The following is a 16,866-nucleotide window of genomic DNA, read 5'->3' on the forward strand; positions in this document are numbered from 1 at the left end:
CTCTTGTGTTATCCAAGGATATCTACCAGGCCTTGCCTTTTTACCTATCTGATCCTCGGCTGCCTTCACCGTTCATCTCTTGAAGCTACCCATTCGTATTCTACTCTATTTCTTTCCCCTGTGCTAGTCAACCGTTGCTCTCTCTGAAATTTTCAGCAACATCTACCCTTTTCCAATTTTTCCAGTTTAAGTCTACAATTCATACCGAATAAATTGTGGTCAGTGTCCACATCTGCAACTGGAAATGTCGTAGAATTTAAAATCTCGTTCCTCAATCTCTGTACTACCGTTATATAATCAGTCTGAAACTTTCTCCAGGTCTCTTCCACGCATACAACCTTCTTTTAGGATACTTCAACCACGTGTCAGCGATTATTAAATTACTCTCTGTGCAAAACTCTAGCAGGCGGCTTCCTCTTTTATTCCTTTCCCCCAGACCATATTCACTTACTATTTTTCCTTCACTTCCTTTCCTAATATCGAATTCCAGTCTCCCATCACAACTAAATTATCGTCTCCCTTAACTACCTGAGTAATTTCTTTCATCTCGTCATACGAAGTGCATTCAAGTTCTAAGGCCTCCGGTTTTTTTTCTAATTAACTACTCACCCGAAATCGATGAAACTGGCGTTACTTCTCGACGTAATCGACCTGCAGACGTACACATTTTTCACAACGCTGACGCCATGATTCCATGGCAGCGGCGAAGGCTTCTTTAGGAGTCTGTTTTGACCACTGGAAAATCGCTGAGGCAATAGCAGCACGGCTGGTGAATGTGCGGCCACGGAGAGTGTCTTTCATTGTTGGAAAAAGCCAAAAGTCACTAGGAGCCAGGTCAGGTGAGTAGGGAGTATGAGGAATCACTTCAAAGTTGTTATCACGAAGAAACTATTGCATAACGTTAGCTCGATGTGCGGGTGCGTTGTCTTGGTGAAACAGCACATGCGCAGCCCTTCCCGGACGTTTTTGTTGCAGTGCAGGAAGGAATTTGTTCTTCAAAACATTTTCGTAGGATGCACCTGTTACCGTAGTGCCCTTTGGAACGCAATGGGTAAGGATTACGCCCTCGCTGTTCCAGAACATGGACACCTTCATTTTTTCAGCACTGGCGGTTACCCGAAATTTTTTTGGTGGCGGTGAATCTGTGTGCTTCCATTGAGCTGACTGGCGCTTTGTTTCTGGATTGAAAAATGGCATCCACGTCTCATCCATTGTCACAACCGACGAAAAGAAAGTCCCATTCATGCTGTCGTTACGCGTCAACATTGCTTGACAACATGCCACACGGGCAGCCGTGTGGTCGTCCGTCAGCATTCGTGGCACCCATCTGGATGACACTTTTCGTATTTTCAGGTCGTCATGCAGGATTGTGTGCACAGAACCCACAGAAATGCCAACTCTGGAGGCGATCTGTTCAACAGTCATTCGGCGATCCCCCAAAACAATTCTCTCCACTTTCTCGATCATGTCGTCAGACCGGCTTGTGCGAGCCCGAGGTTGTTTCGGTTTGTTGTCACACGATGTTCTGCCTTCATTAAACTGTGGCACCCATGAACACACTTTCGACACATCCATAACTCCATCACCACATGTCTCCTTCAACTGTCGACGAATTTCAATTGGTTTCACACCACGAAAATTCAGAAAACGAATGATTGCACGCTGTTCAAATAAGGAAAACGTCGCCATTTTAAGTATTTAAAACAGTTCTCATTCTCGCCGCAGGCGGTAAAATTCCATCTGCCGTACGGTGCTGTCATCACTGGGACGTATTAACAATGAACGCAGCCACATTTTAAAACAATGCGCATGTTTCTATCTCTTTCCAGTCTGGAGAAAAAAAATTGGAGGCCTTAGAACTTGAATGCACCTCGTACAGTTACTTCAATCTCTTCATCATCTGCGGAGCTAGTTGGCATATAAACTTGTACTACTGTCGTGGCTATAGGCTTCCTGTCTATCTTGGCTACAATAATCCGTTCACTATGTTGTTCATAGTAGCTTACCCGCATTCCTGTTTGATGAAGTTAAAGAATTCTATTAAGTTAAAGAAGTTAAAGAATTCTGCTACTTAGGCAGCGAAATAACCCACGACAGACGGAGGAAGAAGGCATAAGAAGCAGACTAGCACTGGCAAAAAGAACATTCCTGGAAAGGGAAATCTACTAGTGTAGGCCTTACTTGTATGGCAGCGAAACATGGGCTGTGATAGAACCGGAACAGAAGAAAATAGAAGCATTTGAGATGTGGTGCTAAAGACGAATGTTGAAAATAACGTGGACTGATAAGGTAAGGAATGAGGAGGTTCAGCGTAGAATCGGAGCGGGAAGGAATGTATGGAAGACAATGACAAGGAGAAGGGACAGGATGGTAACTCATCTATTAAAACATCAGGGAATAACTTTCGTGGTGCTAGAGGGAGCTGAGAGAGCAAAAACTGTAGAGGAAGACAAAAATTGGAGTACATCGAGCGAATAATTCAGGACGTAGCTTGCCAATGCTACTTTGAGATGATGAGACTGGCACAGGAGAGAATTTCGTGACGGGTCGCATTATGTCAGTCAGAAGACTGATGACAAAAAGAAGGTTTCATGAGCTGGCGAAGACACATCTCAACGGAAGCTGTCTTCTAGCTCAGACTAGTGGGACAGGTGTACTTGAACACCTACCCATTTCGCTGTATTAAAATTCGTAGTTTCGTTTGTGGTACCGATTCATCCGCCTGTTTCCGACCTACGCGTCGTTTCAGTAAAGCAGAAATTCCAGTAGAATGAAATACAACGTCTTGTCACAAAATAACCAAAAAGTTTCCTTTGAAGGGCTGCTGCAGCGCGTAAGCAACGTAGCGCGACTGCGATGCAGGTAAGGAATTAATGTGGCATTCGCGTCTTTCCGTCGTGGGTGCAGTAAAGGCGGTAAATTGAACTACGTTGACGTTATTAGCAAATGCGTCCAAACAGGACCAACGGGCTGTTATCCTTTTCTTGGTTTCCGAAGGACAAATATCGGTAGACATCCATCGGAAAGTGAACAACATGTATGGGGCAGCACGCTGCTGTGGAATGGTGCGCCAAGTTTCGTGCCTCTACATCTACGTGATTACTCAGCTATTCACAACAAAGTGCCTGGCAGAGGGTTCAATGAACCACCTTCATGCTGTCTCTCTACCGTTCCACTCTCGAACGGCATACGGGAAAAACGAGCACTTAAATTTTTCCGTGCAAGCCCTGAATTCTCTTATTTTATCGTGATGATCATATCTCTCTATGTTGGTGGGTGCCAACAGAATGTTTTCGCAATCAAAGGAGAAAGCTGATGATTGAATTTTCATGAGAAGCTCCCGTCGCAACGAAAAACGCCTTTGTTTTAATGATTGCCACTCCAATTCACGTATCATGGCTGTGACACTATCTCCTCTATTTCGCGATAATACAAAACGAGCTGCCCTTCTTTGTACTTTTTCGGTGTCATCCGTCAGCCCCACCCAATGCGGATCCCACACCGCACAGCAGTACTCCAGAATAGGGCGGACAAGCGTAGTGTAAGCAGACTTTTAGGTAGACCTGTTGCACCTTCTAAGTGTTCTGCCAATGAATCGCAGTCTTTGGTTTGCTCTAACCACAATATTATCTATGTGATCGTTCCAATTTAGGTTATTTGTAATTGTAATCCCTAAGTATTTTGTTGAATTTCCCCATGTCGCAAATGTCGTAATGCAGAAGCTACGGCAACTCAAATGGGAGACACTTGAGTACCTGCCCTATAGTCATGGCACCCCCGTATGCGATTATCACGCCTCTGGGACCCTAAAAAAGTCCCTGAAGAATCGACTATTCCTGTCGGACGAGGATGTGCACGCGGCAGTTCCTGACTCCTCCACGCAGCAGGATGCAGAGTTTTACCGGAGGTATATCTTCAACCTGGTGTATCGATAGAATGATTGACCCAATGCTCACGGCGAGTTTGCTTGGTTGGCATACCGATTTTAGGTTGTGCGGCCGTTAAAATTGCTACACCACGAAGATGACGTACTACAGACGCGAAATTTAACCGACGGGAAGAAGATGCTGTGATATGCAAATGATTAGCTTTTCAGAGCATTCACACAAGATTGGCGCCGGTGGCAACAGCTACAATGTGCTGATATGAGGAAAGTTTCCAACCGATTTCTCATACACGAACAGCAGTTGACCGGCGTTGCCTGGTGAAACGTTTTTGTGATGCCTCGTGTAAGAAGGAGAAACGCGTACCATCACGTTTCTGACTTTGATAAAGGTTGGATTGTAGTCTATCGCGATTGCGGTTTATCGTATCGCGACATTGCTGCTCGCATTGGTCGAGATCCAATGACTGTCAGCAGAGTTTGGAATCAGTGGGCTCAGGGGGGTAATACGGAAATTCGTGCTGGATCCCAACGGCCTCGTATCACTAGCAGTCTAGATGACAGGCATCTTATCCACATGGCTGTAACGGATCGTGCAGCCAAGTCTCGATCCCTGAGTCAACAGATGGGGACGTTTGCAAGACAACGACCATCTGCACGAACAGTTCGACGACGTTTGCAGCAGCATGGACTATCAGCTCGGAGACCGTGGCTGTGGTTACTCTTGACGCTGCGTCACAGACAGGAGCGCGTGAGATGGTGTACTCAACGACGAACCTGTGCCCACGAATGGCAAAACGTCATTTTATCGGATGAATCCAGGTTCTGTTTACAGCATCATGATGGTTCATGATGGTCGCATCCGTGTTTGGCGACATCGCGGTGAACACACATTGGAAGCGTGTATTCGTCATCGCCGTACGGCGTATCACCCGGCGTGATGGTATGGGGTGCCATTGGTTACACGTCTCGGTCACCTCTTGTTCACACTGACAGCACTTTGAACAGTGAAAGTTACATTTCAGAAGTATTACGACCCGTATCTCTACCCTTCATTCGATCTACATCTACATCTACATCCATACTCCGCAAGCCACCTGACAGTGTGTGGCGGAGGGGATCCCTGCAAAACCCTACATTTCAGCAGGATAATGCACGACCGCATGTTGCAGGTCCTGTACGGGCCTTTCTGGATACAGAAAATGTTCGACTGGTGCCCTCGCCAACTGAAAACGTCTGATCAATGGTGGCCGAGCAACTGGCTTGTCACAATACGCCATACGCCAATCACTGTTCTTGATGAAATGTGGTATTGTGTTGAAGCTGCATGGGCAGCTGTACCTGTACACGCCATCCAAGCTCTGTTTGACTCAATGCCCAGGCGTATCGAGGCCGTTATTATGGCCAGAGGTGGTTGTTCTGGGTACTGATTTCTCAGGATCTATGCAGCCAAATTGCATGAAACTGTAATCACATGTCAGTTATAGTGTAATATATATTTGTCCAATGAATACCCGTTTATCATCTGCATTTCTTCTGGGTGTAGCAATTTTAATGGCCAGTAGTGTACTATCATCCCTGGGATTAATTGACTTTGCAGCCTTTGGGTACCACGTTTCTTTATTTGTGAAGTGCAAAATTTTACATTTACGAACATTTTATGCTAGTAGGCATTTTTGCACCGCATTGGAATCTTATGAAGATCTGAAAGTATATTTGTGCAGCTGTTTTCAGTCTGTACTTCATTATAGATAGTTGCAAAAATGGTTCAAATGCCTCTAAGCACTACGGGACTTAACAACTGAGGTCCCCTAGATTTAGAACTACTTAAAGCTAACTAACTTAAGGATATCACACACATCCATGCCCACGGCAGGATTCGAACCTCCGACCGTAGTAGCAGCGCGGTTCAGGACTGAAGCGCCTACAACCGCTCGGCCACAGCGTCCGGCAGATAGTTGCACCACCGGCGAATAGTTCAAATGGTTCAAATGGCTCTGAGCACTATGGGACAACATCTGAGGTCATCAGTCCCCTAGAACTTAGAACTACTTAAACCTAACTAACCTAAGGACATCACACACATCCATGCCCGAGGCAGGATTCGAACCTGAGACCGTAGCGGTCGAGCGCCGGCGAATAGTCTGAGGGTATTATTAATACTGTGTTTAATGTCATTAACATAAAGTACGAAAAGCTAGGGTCACAACGCACTTCCCAGGGACACGCCCGAAGCTGTTTCCGCGTATGTCGATAACTGTCTCTCCAAAATAAGGTGCTGTTTCCCACCAGAAATCCTCAATCCAGTCACAAATCTCACTTCATTATCCATATGGCTGTGCTTTCGATAAGCATATGTGTCGTACTGAGTCAAATCCCTTTTGGGAATCAAGAAACACAACATAAATGTGACTCACTTGGTCAGTAGCGTGTTGGGTTTCACGTGACCGATACTTTCGTAATCCATGCTGCTTTGCGTGGAGCAGGTGATTCTCTTCGAGATACTTCATTACGTTAGAGTCCAGAATACGTCCTAAGATTCTTCAAAAATGAATGTCAGTGATACTGGATAACAGCTTTGTGTTTCACTTCAGCTACCGTTCTTGTAGGGAGGTTGAGCTGCGCTTTCTTCCAGCTACTGAACATAGTTCTTTGTTCGAATATCTGTGATAGATTAACGTTAAAAGAGGAAACTCAGCCACAAATTCGACATAGAGTATTAAAGCCATCCGAACGGACCATGGAACTTTGCTAAATTTTAGCGATTTCAACTGTTTCTCAACACCACAAACGCTATTATCTATGTTACTAATCTTTGTAGTAGTTCGAGAATTAAATTGGCATTATAACAGTGCATTTTGCGTTGTAAAGGAACATTTGAAAGCAGGGTTCGATGTTTCTACTTTTGCTTTTTTAACCTCAATTTCATTTCCTGTCTAGTCCATGAGTGTTTGGACAGTAATTTTGGTGACAGTAGTAGTCTTTACATATGACCAAAATTTTTTCTTATTTTGTGAAAGGTAAAATCGTCATGAAGTTTTTTCGCATTTCGCTCTTGACAGCCAAACGCGTTTCATTCATTATTCCGCTATCTATAGTCTCACGTTTTGTTTTACACCTGTAGTGCGCTAGTGCCTCTTTCTTTCGAAGCTTCTGCACAGTAACTATATATCATGGAGGTATGTCTTATAATCTGTTTTCATGACACTATCCATCCCTTGTCATTGGCAAGCTTCAAAATTTTTGAAACTTCTTGGCAGATTAAAACTGTGTGCCGGACCGAGACTCGAACTCGGGACCTTTGCCTTTCGCAGGAAAGTGCTCTACCATCTGAGCTACCCAAGTACGACTTACGACCCGTCCTCACAGCTTCACTTCCGCTGGCCCTGCAAGGTTCGCAGGAGAGCTTCTGTAAAGTTTGGAAGGTAGGAGACGAGGTACTGGCGGAAGTAAAGCTGTGAGGACGGGTCGTGAGTCGTGCTTGGGTAGCTCAGATGGTAGAGCACTTGTCCGCGAAAGGCAAAGGTCCCTAGTTCGAGCGTCGGTCCGGCACACAAATCTGCCAGGAAGTTTGATAAATGGCACCACGATACAGATAAATGGCAATACAGATAAATGGCGTAACACGTGAGGACGAAGGATGTCCACAATGCACTGTTGTGCTGTCAGTTCCCTCTATCACTACCAGCATAACTTCTGGTCATTGCTGCTAGCGATTGAGGGAACTCTGACAGCACAACAGTGCATTGTGGACATCCTTCGTCCTCATGTGTTACCTCTAATGCGACTGTATTGTGGCGCCATTTATCAACAGAACAATGTCAAACACAGTACCTATCTCTACAAACTGTCTGCGTGATGTTGAGGTAATGCTGTGGACAGAAAGATCTATAGATCTGCCCCTCTTCGAAAGATGTGGGATCATCTGGGACGTCAATTCCCGATGGCTGCAAACCCCATGTTGGCAGGAATAACACCACTGTGTCTCTCGAAAACATTGAAAGAATGGAATCACTTCCAAGGTCGCCGCCCTGCTAACCTTCGTTGGTCATTCAGAGTACTACACAACCGTGATTCATCGTCAAACACAATGCAGTGCCATTCATCAATAGTCCATACTTCCCTCTTACAGCACTTCTACAGATGTAGCTGTTTCTGTTGTTGTGTTAATGGTAGCATGGGGCGGTAATTCCCTGGTCCAGCTGCTGCTTATTTCCTATCAATTGTGCGGGATGACATAGATTGTTACAGGGAGTCCATTGCTTGTTCTCGTATGGTGTTGAATGGATGGATAGGAAAGGTTCCTCCAGAGGGCCCATGCATAAGTTGCACAGCATGGTGCCATGGGTGTACCGATGTCAGTACCGCCGATTTGTTTATAGCTTTGGTCTTCAGAAGTGAACTAATGTCACAGGTGTGAAGGGCTTACTACGTGCTTGAAGCACATTAAGACGATCCTCCCTTATGACCGACAGATGTGATCGATCGGATCCTTCATCACCAGACTGCTTGCTGTCACGTTCCAATGCAGTCCAGAATCTGGCAACTACCACTTCCAAATCCACCACATATCTCAATATTGCACGATTCGACAAAGCGGCCAAACGAAGACCCACTGTGAGGCCCGTATCAAACTGTGTCAGGTGCTGTCAGCGCTGTCTCGTACGAGTACATGGCATTCCATGTCCTTCACAGTGATCACTCTACATGTTCCGGCGTAATGACAAGGGCCTTCACGACCATCAAGAATGGAAGAGCAGAGAGGGCTGCGACACGACGTCAGCCTATAGCACGTTGACGAACTCCTCCCTAGGACGACAATAAGATACACTGTTTGATCAAAAGTATCTGGACACCTGGCTGAAAATGACATACAAGTTCGTGGCTCCCTCCATTGGTAATGCTGGAATTCAGTATGGTGTTGGCCTACCCTTAGCCTTGATGACAGCTTCCGCTCTCACAGGCATACGTTTAATCAGGAGCTGGAAGGTTTCCTTTTGGAATGGCTGCCCATTGTTCACTGAGTGCCGCGCTGAGGACAGGTGTCGATGTTGGTCGGTGAGACCTGGCACGAAGTCGGCGTTCCAAAACATCCCAGCGGTGTTCTATAGGATTCAGGTCAGGACTCTGTGCAGGCCAGTCCATTACAGGGATGTTATTGTCAAGTAACCACTCCGCCACAGGCCGTGCATTATGAACAAGTGCTCGATCGTGTTGAAGCATGCAATCGCCATCCCCGAACTGCTCTTCAACAGTGGGAAGCAAGAAGGCGCTTAAAACATCAATGGAGGCCTGTGCTGTGATAGTTTCATGCACGACAACATGGGGTGCAAGCCCCCTCGATGAAAATCACGACCACACCGTAGCACCACCGCTTCCGAATTTTACTGTTGGCACTACACACGCTGGCAGATAACGTTCACCGGGCATTCACCATACCCACACCCTGCCATCCGATCGCCACCTTCTGTACCGTGATTCGTCACTCCACACAACGTTTTTCCACTGTTCAACCGTCCAATGTTTACGCCTCTTGCACCACGCGAGGCGTCGTTTGGCATTTACTGGCGTCATGTGTGGCTTATGAGCAGCCGCTCGACCATGAAATCCAAGTTTTCTCACCTTCCGCCTAACTGTCATAGTACTTGCAGTGGATCTTGATGCAGTTTGGAATTCCTGTGTGATGATCGGGGTAGATGTCTGCCTATTGCCCGTTACAACCCTCTTCAACTGTCGGCGGTCTCCGTCAGTCAACAAACGAGTCGGACTGTACGCTCTTGTGCTGTACGTTTCCACTTCACTATCACATCGGAAACAGTGGACCCAGGGATGTTTATGGGTGTGGAAATCTCGCGTACAGATGTATGTCACAAGTGACACCAAATCATCTGACCATGTTCGAAGTCCGTGAGTTCCACGGAGCGTCCCATTCTGCTCCCTCACGATGTCTAATGACTACTGACGTCGCTGATACGGAGTACCTGGCAGTAGATGGCAGCACAAAACACCTAATATGAAAAACATATTTTTTGGTGGTGTCAGGATACTTTTGATCACATAGTGTACATTGACGTCCCACCATGTTTTTCGTGAGTTTATTTTTTTTCTTACAGGTGGTGTATAATCTGGTTTCCGGATATCGTTTCGCTTACTCCACCTAACAAACTCCCTCACATGGTGCCAAACTGTCCATACTCAGTTTCACTGGTGTATTGCAGGCAGCAGAGCACACGGAGAAGACAGGTGTGTCGGTGGTGGCGGTGTGCCCCGGGCCCTGTGATACGACGCTGCTGAAGAACGTGGGCAGGCACTTGCCCGAGGCTTGGCAGGCGGAGCAGTTCTACTCCCTGGTCCAGCAGTTCGGAGTCTCCAGGTGAGCAGCCTCTTCTCTGTTCTCTTTGCCCCATCCAGAGGGTACGGCCAGTGAGTACAGAGGGCTCAAGTTATAATCACCGGCGCGCGCCACTAGGCCACTCTTCCCGCATCAAACGTGAGTTTTTACGCTGACGATTGGTAGACGGAACATCTCGGAAGGTTGTTTGTTACTCAGTGGTCGAGAATGATTGCCACGATCGCCAGTGGGAAAGATGTAGCCAGCTTCTGTATAGACAGGTCTTGTCTCTTACGAATGCGATGCTTTGTTGCCTTGGTGGATGACATCTTCGACCACTGGTTTCTACCAGCAGTTTATTTTTCTCCTGTATGCCGAGAAACTCTGGAAGTTTTACAGGCTTCCAGGAGAAAAATAAACTGCAGATGGAAACCTGTGTCCAAAGTGGTGATCCACAGACGCAACAGAGCATCTCATTCACAGGAGACAAGGCCTGTCATCGTAGCAGCTAACTTCATCTCCTCCACTGGCGGTGGTGGCAATCAGTCGTGACCACTGAAAAACAAACAATATTGCGAGACGTTCTGCCTGCAAAGTCTCTTTTGCTGCCGAAGGGGTGACCTACAGTCAGGGGCCGGCGCCTATAACTTCGAAGCTCTGTAGTGTTGTTGGATGACGTTCCCAGACACGGGTTCCTATTCTCGATTTGTTCCTCATGACACCTTCTACAGCCATTCGAAGTTTTACGCAAAATTTCTGGAACGACCTGTATTTGTTCAGCACACAGTACAAACTATGCAACAGTCAGGCATTTCGTGAGTCACAGATTCATCATCTGGCCGTCCATTTTTAATCATCAGGCAGAAGAATTTGAAGATGCAAAGTAGCAGTCACGGAATTTAGTAACGTGCTCAAAAATTGTTCATCTTTAAAGTGCCCACCTATCCTGCCCAGTGAATTTACCTGTGCACCTCCTTCTTGTCTGTTCTGCTTCTCAGTACACCAGTTGTTTCCTAGCCCGTCAGGTTGTCCAGTTAGCGACGACGATTTCCCATCAGCGGAAAGCGATATGCAAATGGAATATATCAGCCGCCTTCATAAGGGGCAGTGCGGAGCCTGGAAGTGCACGGCAGCAGAGGCCGCCAATCAAAATTGGCATGCCCATCGTCGAACAGAACTAATGTTTATGTATAAGGCGGAACTATAGGCCTCATGGAAAAAGGGTGGCCCGGCTGAGTCACGCAATTTGACTCTTGATCTGATCACGAGGGGTGGCCATTAAATTGCACGCGTTGATCACGTAGGCTGACGTGAGGATCAATGAACTATACTTGAGGGGTTGTATCTGGTACATCTTAGGTGATTAGAAAGTTAGTAGACAGGAATACAATTAAATACTCAGCTTTAATTCAGCATCAGCGACGAACGTCGATCTTGACTTTGTACAATAATATTTAGGAGTGCAGTTATAGACTGAACTGCGAATACTGCTTTACAATTCTGATTGCTTCACACTTATAGATCAATTGGCAATGCATAAACTGTATGTGGCGCCTGGCTAGGTCGTAGCTACTGACTTAGCTGAAGGCTATGCTAACTAGCGTCTCCGCAAATGAGATCTCTGAAGCTATAACAAGTGAACCATTCCTATTCAAGTCGACTATAGAACTGGCCAGTGCGCTAGCTTGTCTCGCAAGACCAGCCGAGTGGCGGCGCTCGGACTGCTAGCGTCGACATTGGCGACTCGCGGATCCTATGCGTACTGACGGACCGCGGCCGATTTGAAGCCTACAAAGTAGCCAGTGTCGTGCTTTGCGGTGACACCACACTAATAGTGCTGTGTGAATTAGCCACTTAATGCGACCGGCGGTACTGTTCACTGCAAACTATTGAAACGTCCCCTTTGAACAATTTATATATGGCTGTGCTTAACCTGACACACAATATTTTGTTAGCGCAACGCAATCTGACTTTAAAAATTCCCTGCAAAAGAATGGCCCTGACTAACATTAAACTATAACTTTCACAAATCACTTACCTCACAAAAATCTTCGCTGCTCAAGCTACTGCAATACAGCGAGCGCCACTACTGCCAGCTAAATAAAAGATTCAAACTATGGAAGGCACTAACTACTGATAGGGATAGTTAGCAAATGAAAGATATTAATAGAGAACAAACAATGTATTTACCTTGGTATCATCATATATAAATATAGCAGTTCATGACAAATTACAAATCTCCGCCATCTCTCTCCCCACATCCACCACTGCTGGCGGCTCACCTCCAACTGCGCAACGCTACGCGCTGTTCACAGCCAGCTGCCTCTGCCCAACACTACAATGGCGAGTATTACAACAATGCAAAGCAGCCACAGACTGCACACAGCACAGCCAGTGATTTTTATACAGAGAGCGCTACTTGGCGGCGGCGTTACCATTATAAGAACCTAAACAGCCTACTTACATAAAGAAAACATAAACAGCCTACTTACACTATGTTCTGTTCGACAATATCCGAAATAATTTTGTTTTGTATTTATTGACGATGCCACTCTGGCTTTGTTGTATTAGGATATGTTCAAACAGATCTGACGATGCTCGTAACAGACCGAAAGGAACAGCCTGAAGGCAATTTTCGTGACCAAATATGCCGGAAATAAAGAAACATTTGAACTTTAGACAGTTTAATCTTAGTGAGATGTAAAACAAAATATGCGTGAGATAAACTTTTATAATGAACATTAGTCAGCAGCACTTAAATGATCAGTTTAAGTCTTATACGCTTGAATGTTCTGTATCTCTTAGTTGCAACTTCGTACAATACGAGATCTGAGATGAAAAGGCCAAGAACATCTTAAAGTTAACACTCATGCACACTGATCAGCCAGAACAGTATCCTCACCTACCTAATAACCGGCGTGTCCACCCTTAGCATGGATAACAGTTGCGACGCCTCGTGGCATGGGAGCTACGAGGCACCGGTACTTCACTCTTCACTGGAGGGAGCTGGCACCACATTCTTTTTTTCTTTTTTTTTTTTTTTTGTCTACTGACTGGTTTGATGCGGCCCACCACGAATTCCTTTCCTGTCCTATCTTCTTCACCTCAGAGTAGCACTTGCAACCTACGTCCTCAATTATTTGCTTCACGTATTCCAATCTCTGTCTTCCTCTACAGTTTTTGCCCTCTACAGCTCCCTCTAGTACCATGGAAGTCATTCCCTCATGTCTTAGCAGATGTCCTGTCATCCTGTCCCTTCTGCTTATCAGTGTTTTCCACATATTCCTTTCCTCTCCGATTCTGCGTAGAACCTCATCATTCCTTACCTTATCAGTCCACCTAATTTTCAACATTCGTCTATAGCACCACATGCTTCGATTCTCTTCTGTTCCGGTTTTCCCACAGTCCATGTTTCACTGCCATACAATGCTGTACTCCAGACGTACATCCTCAGAAATTTCTTCCTCAAATTAAGGCTGGTATTTTATATTAGTAGACTTCTCTTGGCCAGAAATGCCTTTTTTGCCATAGCGAGCCTGCTTTTGATGTCCTCCTTGCTCCGTCCGTCATTGGTTATTTTACTGCCTAGGTAGCAGAATTGCTTAACTTCATTGACTTCGTGACCATCAATCCTGATGTTAAGTTTCTCGCTGTTCTCATTTCTACTACTTCTCATTACCTTAGTCTTTCTCCGATTTACTCTCAAACCATACTGTGTACTCATCAGACTGTTCATTCTGTTCAGCAGATCATTTAATTCTTCTTCACTTTCACTCAGGATAGCAATGTCATCAGCGAATCGTATCATTGATACCCTTTCACCTTGTATTTTAATTCCACTCCTGAACCTTTCTTTCATTTCCATCATTGCTTCCTCGATGTACAGATTGAAGAGTAGGGGCGAAAGGCTACAGCCTTGTCTTACACCCTTCTTAATACGAGCACTTCGTTCCTGATCGTCCACTCTTATTATTCCCTCTTGGTTGTTGTACATATTGTATATGACCCGTCTCTCCCTATAGCTTACCCCTACTTTTTTCAGAATCTCGAACAGCTTGCACCATTTTATATTGTCGAACGCTTTTTTCCAGGTCGGCAAATCCTATGAAAGTGTCTTGATTTTTCTTTAGCCTTGCTTCCATTATTAGCCGTAACGTCAGAATTGCCTCTCTCGTCCCTTTACTTTTCCTAAAGCCAAACTGATCGTCACCTAGCGCATTCTCAATTTTCTTTTCCATTCTTCTGTATATTATTCTTGTAAGCAGCTTCGATGCATGAGCTGTTAAGCTGATTGTGCGATAATTCTCGCACTTGTCAGCTCTTACCGTCTTCAGAATTGTGTGGATAATGCTTTTCCGAAAGTCAGATGGTACATCGCCAGACTCATATATTCTACACACCAACGTGAATAGTCGTTTTCTTCCCGAGCACGGGGTCCCGGGTTCGATTCCCGGCGGGGTCAGGGATTTTCACCTGCCTCGAGATGACTGGGTGTTTGTGTTGTCCTCATCATTTCATCATCATCCAGGAAAGTGGCGAAATTGGACTGAGCAAAGATTGGGTAATTGTACGGGCGCTGATAACCACGCAGTTGAGCGCCCCACCAACCAAACATCATCATCATCATCAATAGTCGTTTTGTTGCCACTTCCCCCAATGATTTTAGAAATTCTGATGGAATGTTATCTATCCCTTCTGCCTTATTTGACCGTAAGTCCTCCAAAGCTCTTTTAAATTCCGATTCTAATACTGGATCCCCTATCTCTTCTAAATCGACTCCTGTTTCTTCTTCTATCACATCAGACAAATCTTCACCCTCATAGAGGCTTTCAGTGTATTCTTTCCACCTATCTGCTCTCTCCTCTGCATTTAACAGTGGAATTCCCGTTGCACTCTTAATGTTACCACCGTTGCTTTTAACGTCACCAAAGGTTGTTTTGACTTTCCTGTATGCTGAGTCTGTCCTTCCGACAATCATATCTTTTTCGATGTCTTCACATTTTTCCTGCAGCCATTTCGTCTTAGCTTCCCTGCACTTCCTATTTATTTCATTCCTCAGCGACTTGTATTTCTGTATTCCTGATTTTCCCGGAACATGTTTGTACTTCCTCCTTTCATCAATCAACTGAAGTATTTCTTCTGTTACCCATGGTTTCTTCGCAGCTACCTTCTTTGTACCTATGTTTTCCTTCCCAACTTTTGTGATGGCCCTTTTTAGAGATGTCCATTCCTCTTCAACTGTACTGCCTAATGCGCTATTCCTTATTGCTGTATCTATAGCGTTAGAGAACTTCAAACGTATCTCGTCATTCCTTAGTACTTCCGTATCCCACTTCTTTGCGTATTGATTCTTCCTTACTAATGTCTTGAACTTCAGCCTAGTCTTCATCACTACTATATTGTGATCTGAGTCTGTACACACACCTAATTCCCGTGCATTCCGGGGAGGGATCCGAGATGCGTTCTACCAGTTTCAAATCTGGCGAGTTGGGGAACCAGAACATCGATTGGAACTCGGCAGTGTGTTCCTCATAACACTCCATCACACTCTTGGCATGTGATACGGCGTATTATCTTACTGAAAATTCCTTTGTCCGTAAGGGAACATGATCGTCATGACGGGGTGTGAACGATCGGTCTGGCCGAGCGGTTCTAGGCGCTTCAGTCTGGAACCGCGCGACTGCTACGGCCGCAGGTTCGAATCCTGCCTCGGGCATGGATGTGTGTGATGTCCTTAGGCTAGATTGGTTGAAGTAGTTCTAAGTTCTAGGGGTCTGATGACCTCAGATGTTAAGTCCCGAAGTGCTCAGAGCCATTTTTTTGAAGAGACTTTAAACACGGAGTGGTAGTTGGTTCTAGACGCATGGGACGTTCAATATGCCGAGATCCACAGAGTGAAGAATGGGCCAAGAACACCATATTTCAAGAATTACTTCTCACCACGGACAACGTAGTTGCCGACGGCCTTCAGTTAACGGCCGAGAGCAGCGGCGTTTGCGTAGAGTTGTCAGTGCTAACAGACAAGCAGCACTGCGTGAAAAAATCATGTAGGACTTACGACGAACATATCCGTTAGGATGTTGCGGCAAAATTTGGCGTCAACGGGCTATGGCAGCAGACATGCTATGGCAGCAGATAATCGACTTGAGCGCCTTTGCTAACAGCAGTACACCGCCTGCAGTGCTTCTCCCAGGCTCGTGTAGACGACTGTAAAACCGTGGCTTGGTCAGGTGAGTCCCGATTTCCTTTGATAAGAGCTGATGGCAGGGATCAGTTGTAGCGCAGACACCACGAAGGCATGGACGCAAGTTGGCAACAAGGCACTGTGGTGGTGTGAGCTATTTTTATATGGAATGGACTGTGTCCTCTGGTCCAGCTGAACCGATCATTGACTAGAAATAGTTCAGCCACTTGCAAACCATTTGCAGCCCCTAATTCAAACAACGATGGAATTTTTGTGGGTGGCAATGTGGCATGTCAACTGGGCACAACTGTTCGAGACTGGATTCTGGACAGTTAGAGCGATTAATTTGGCCAGCCAGAGCGCCCGACATGGATCCAATCGAACATTTATGGGACGTAATCGAGAAGTTAGTTAGCGCACAAAATCCTGCGCCGGTAACACCTTCGCAATTATGGACGGCTATAGAGG

The 16,866-nt window shown here is 45.7% G+C and overlaps 1 protein-coding gene across 2 annotated transcripts in view; it reads left to right on the forward strand.

Annotated features, from left to right (window-relative positions):
• The window catches only part of LOC124789870 (15-hydroxyprostaglandin dehydrogenase [NAD(+)]-like), a 165,068-nt gene that overhangs the window by 144,179 nt on the left and 4,023 nt on the right, over positions 1 to 16,866 (forward strand). For both annotated transcript variants that reach the window (XM_047257383.1, XM_047257384.1), the window contains one exon: positions 10,102 to 10,256. In XM_047257383.1, the coding sequence (XP_047113339.1) occupies positions 10,102 to 10,256 (155 nt within the window). The remainder of the gene's footprint in view (positions 1 to 10,101; positions 10,257 to 16,866) is intronic.

The sequence above is a fragment of the Schistocerca piceifrons genome, chromosome 3 (genome assembly GCF_021461385.2).
Source record: "Schistocerca piceifrons isolate TAMUIC-IGC-003096 chromosome 3, iqSchPice1.1, whole genome shotgun sequence".
NCBI classification, from domain to species: domain Eukaryota; kingdom Metazoa; phylum Arthropoda; class Insecta; order Orthoptera; family Acrididae; genus Schistocerca; species Schistocerca piceifrons.